General features: G+C 36.2%; 1 protein-coding gene across 2 annotated transcripts in view; it reads right to left on the bottom strand.

Annotated features, from left to right (window-relative positions):
• Positions 1-3,687, bottom strand: part of ANAPC4 (anaphase promoting complex subunit 4) — a 19,003-nt gene that overhangs the window by 13,216 nt on the left and 2,100 nt on the right. For both annotated transcript variants that reach the window (XM_027883360.1, XM_027883361.1), the window contains 5 exons: positions 3,258-3,390; positions 1,972-2,046; positions 1,813-1,839; positions 1,671-1,715; positions 155-239 (listed from right to left, as the gene is read on the bottom strand). In XM_027883360.1, the coding sequence (XP_027739161.1) occupies positions 155-239; positions 1,671-1,715; positions 1,813-1,839; positions 1,972-2,046; positions 3,258-3,390 (365 nt within the window). The remainder of the gene's footprint in view (positions 1-154; positions 240-1,670; positions 1,716-1,812; positions 1,840-1,971; positions 2,047-3,257; positions 3,391-3,687) is intronic.

The following is a 3,687-nucleotide window of genomic DNA, read 5'->3' as shown; positions in this document are numbered from 1 at the left end:
AGAGTGATGAGGTCACCTCTAAGCCTTCTCTTCTCCAGGCTAAACAACCCCAGCTCCCTCAGCCTCTCCTCATAGGACTTGTGCTCAAATTCACTCAATTCAGCTGAAGTTTGGTATTTTATGAAGAGAAAATATGGAAAGGAATGGAACGTACCCCATTTACTGTAGCAATCTTGAACATTCCATACGCATAAATCTCAATGAATCCTGAGCTGCCACCAAGGACAAGAGCATTAAGCCTATTAAAATAGAACAGTGTCTTGATAAGCATACTGAAAGAAACTCAAATGCATATAGATATAGTTCTTTATATTCTAACCCTTAAATAAATGTTCCTCTAACAAATCACTGCACAAAAGGAAACCCAGTGCTACCGTCTATGATTCAAGAAAAGCAAACAAAAAATTAGCTTGGATTGTATTGATAAAACCTTCCTCTAATGTTTGAGAGTATCAATTACTACATTAGTGAGAGATTAGGGAAAAATAGTGCAATTTAGTCACAGAGTCCTTCTTCACTAACTTTATACCTTCCAGAAGAAAATAGTAGCAAGTTCCTAGCTACAGTCCACTTACCCATACAGGCTGCAAAGAATTCTTACAAAGCTATTTTGAGTTTATCCTAACTATATGCAGAGTAAGTTTGTCACAGTCACTCTGTGGCTCCTCAACAAAACCTCAAAGGAAATAAGCATTTGAAATGGATGCAGTAGCAATAACAGCCACAGAAGAAACAGCATCAGAAACAGAAACCCAGAAATACCAGAAAATTAACTGCAATTTCTGCCTCTTACACACCTAAATATCTTGAAGCAGAATGTTTCAAGAAACATTCTGTCTGAAGTCAGAACTTAGCAATGACAGTATCTGAAAAACGTTTGGTTTGATTAATTGAATGTATGAAGGGAGCATAGAACCCACAAAGCTCCAACAGCAGTGACAGCCACATCTCTCTCTCAAGCAAGGATATCCTACTGTAAGAAGAGGCACCAACTCTTAAAAAGGAAAAACTAGTGATAGACAGAGATTTTGATTTAAGGAGGATGATTCTCAGTGTTCAGACTGAAAGGAACAGTGAAAGCCAATGGAAAACAAGGCACAGACTTTAGGTGCCACAATACAGCACCACAGGCACTGCACAAAGCCAGTCTCAGTCTGCTAAACTACACTTCATCCAGCTGTTCCTGGTATGTTTCCAAATAACAGATGTTTATTTTAAAGTAACTCTAATACAGCTGCTTTAAGAGCTAATGTGAAGTTTGGCTTTATCACACTCATACAAACCCCCAGGAAATTCCTGTCTATAATAAGTACCCACAAATGTCTCCAAGACCAGCTTCAGTAACATAAAATAGCCTTAAAATGCACCCCAAGGAATATTTTAAGAAAAAGAAGACATGGCACCAACAGCAGTTGCCGATGAAGTCCCTTATAATCTCTCTAAACTGAGGGGAAAAGGTGTAAACTGATGGAGACTTATTTTTAACATATTCTTTGAACTTTGTACACGAAAGAAAAAGACATTCCATATAATTTCTCCAGGACCCTTAAAAACAATTAAGAATACCTTAAAGGTAAACTCACTTATGCATTATTTTATAATTTTAAAAAACCAACCAAACAAAAAAGACAAAAAAACTCAAGAAACAACAACGCACAGATGGAAATTACCTGACATCACCCAGAAGCTTCATAATCTCATCTGACTTTTCCTCACTGAAAATACAAACCATATAATTAGGGCTTACGTAGCTTGTCCCAATACCAGAAAACAAAATAAAACAAAAAATAGAGAGCTATGACAGTTTCTTACCTGAAAATTTTTGCAGTGGTACTGTAACTGAAAACAGAATAATTGCCATCAATAAGAATGTTTGGACATCTGTAGAGCACTAAAGATGAAGAACTGAAATAATGACAACAAATGAAATGACAAATATTACCTTCTCAAGCTTAGTAGTGTAACACTTACTTTTTTGGTAGCGCTGGTAATTTAGGCAAAAGGAGGTTTGATTCATCCTCAGCATTGTAAAAGGAAGTGAGAACACTGAAAAATAAATACTGTCTTTATTACCCAAGCTGTAAAAATGAGAAGAGTCTTTAACTTCAAACTTGAGCATATACTCAATACATCATGTATATCAGAGCTACAAATACCAGAGGACAATCCCTTATGGGACTTTTAATAATTTATTAAGTGATCAAACTAATAAAAGAACTCCAAAAATTTTTTATTATTTCCACTGAAAAAAGTTTGCTGGCTTGGAAGCTTGCCACCAAAGTCCTTCATCATCATCTCTAATGCAGCTACTGAGGATTTCTGTTTAAACTCTGCAGTACAACCTACGTCACCTCAAAACAGTTAAAGACACACTGTAGTGATAGGAAGATTAACACACAATACTTTATATCACACCTCAGACATGCCAGAAGGATGAGATTTCCCCAAAAAGAGCTAAGCCTATCCCCATCAGGAGAAGAACTTTAGAGTGATTTAAGATGCAGTTATTTTCATGCTATTTTAAATTTCGTGTTTTCTGGAGGTGGGGGGGAAATCCCCAAGTCAGGTTTACAACTGCTCTCTCTTTTAAATAAATGCTTTATTTAATTAATTTCTTGCAGTGCAATAAGGGTGCATATCAGAGGTTTCTGTAAGACCACTGAAGTAGGGATCATGATGTCCTCCAGCTCACAAGCACTGCTGAGAGTTGTTTAATCCCACAGAGCTCATGGTCACTAGAGACAAACTGACTTCCTGAACAACAGAACTACCAGTGGGGGTGGATGTGACACCAAAGACACACCATGAAAGATGTAAACGTTAAAACTAAAGATCTTGAAAACACGGGTGAAGAAATATCTCAATATAATTATTCTGACTAACAAAAGAACACAACATTATTACAATTGGTTTAATAAACTCATTGGTATTGAAGTAAACTGTATCAGAAGACAGACTGTACAAACTACCACTAGATTAAGCAGCTCTCAAGAAACAGGCACTCAAGATTAGATTGCACATTAAATTTCAGCACGAAGAAGCACAAGATTAAGATATCAGCACTAAAAATAAGCATACAAAAAGTGTCTATTCTAAAAAAATTTTTAAAAATCGGAAAATTTTAGCTAAGTGGTGAAAAAAAGCCACAGCTATGGAATTTTGTTTTATATGACTGTTTGTAACACATCTAGTATAAATTATTAATAAGGTGGCCATTACATAGCCTGTAATTTACTTCTAGAGTTTTTCAGACTCACCTGCTTTCCTCAGTTACTTCCATCCAATGCATGTATGTAATAGATAAGTCCACAGAGAAGGAGTGCAAGCTTTCAGGTTTTTCCACATCACACAGAATAATCCGCTTGGTATCAGCAAGGCCAAAAGCCAAAACTAGAGAAAGAAAAATACAATGTATAAATAACCAGTGTGCAAACCTCTGTATTGAACACTGACCTACAAAACAATGTGCCTTCAAGGCCAACTACTGGATAGTTTTCTTTGTCTGTTTACAGTCCTTTCAAACTCTCATTTGAAATCTACTTATTAAAGTTTGAACTCCTGTCATGTTTTAGGTGGTAAATTTAAGGCAAAGGCCTGATTTCACAATTATTTACCTACCTGTAGAACTGAACATGCTTCTAACACTTCTAACAACAGTTCTGATACAGTAGAGGCCTCCAATTTTGC

This window comes from Empidonax traillii, unplaced genomic scaffold (genome assembly GCF_003031625.1).
Source record: "Empidonax traillii isolate 1590-97213 ecotype Southwest subspecies unplaced genomic scaffold, ASM303162v1 scaffold125:size1524877, whole genome shotgun sequence".
NCBI lineage: Eukaryota > Metazoa > Chordata > Aves > Passeriformes > Tyrannidae > Empidonax > Empidonax traillii.
The sequence above is the reverse complement of the archived record's forward strand: the minus strand, read 5'-3'. Positions and strand labels throughout refer to the sequence as shown.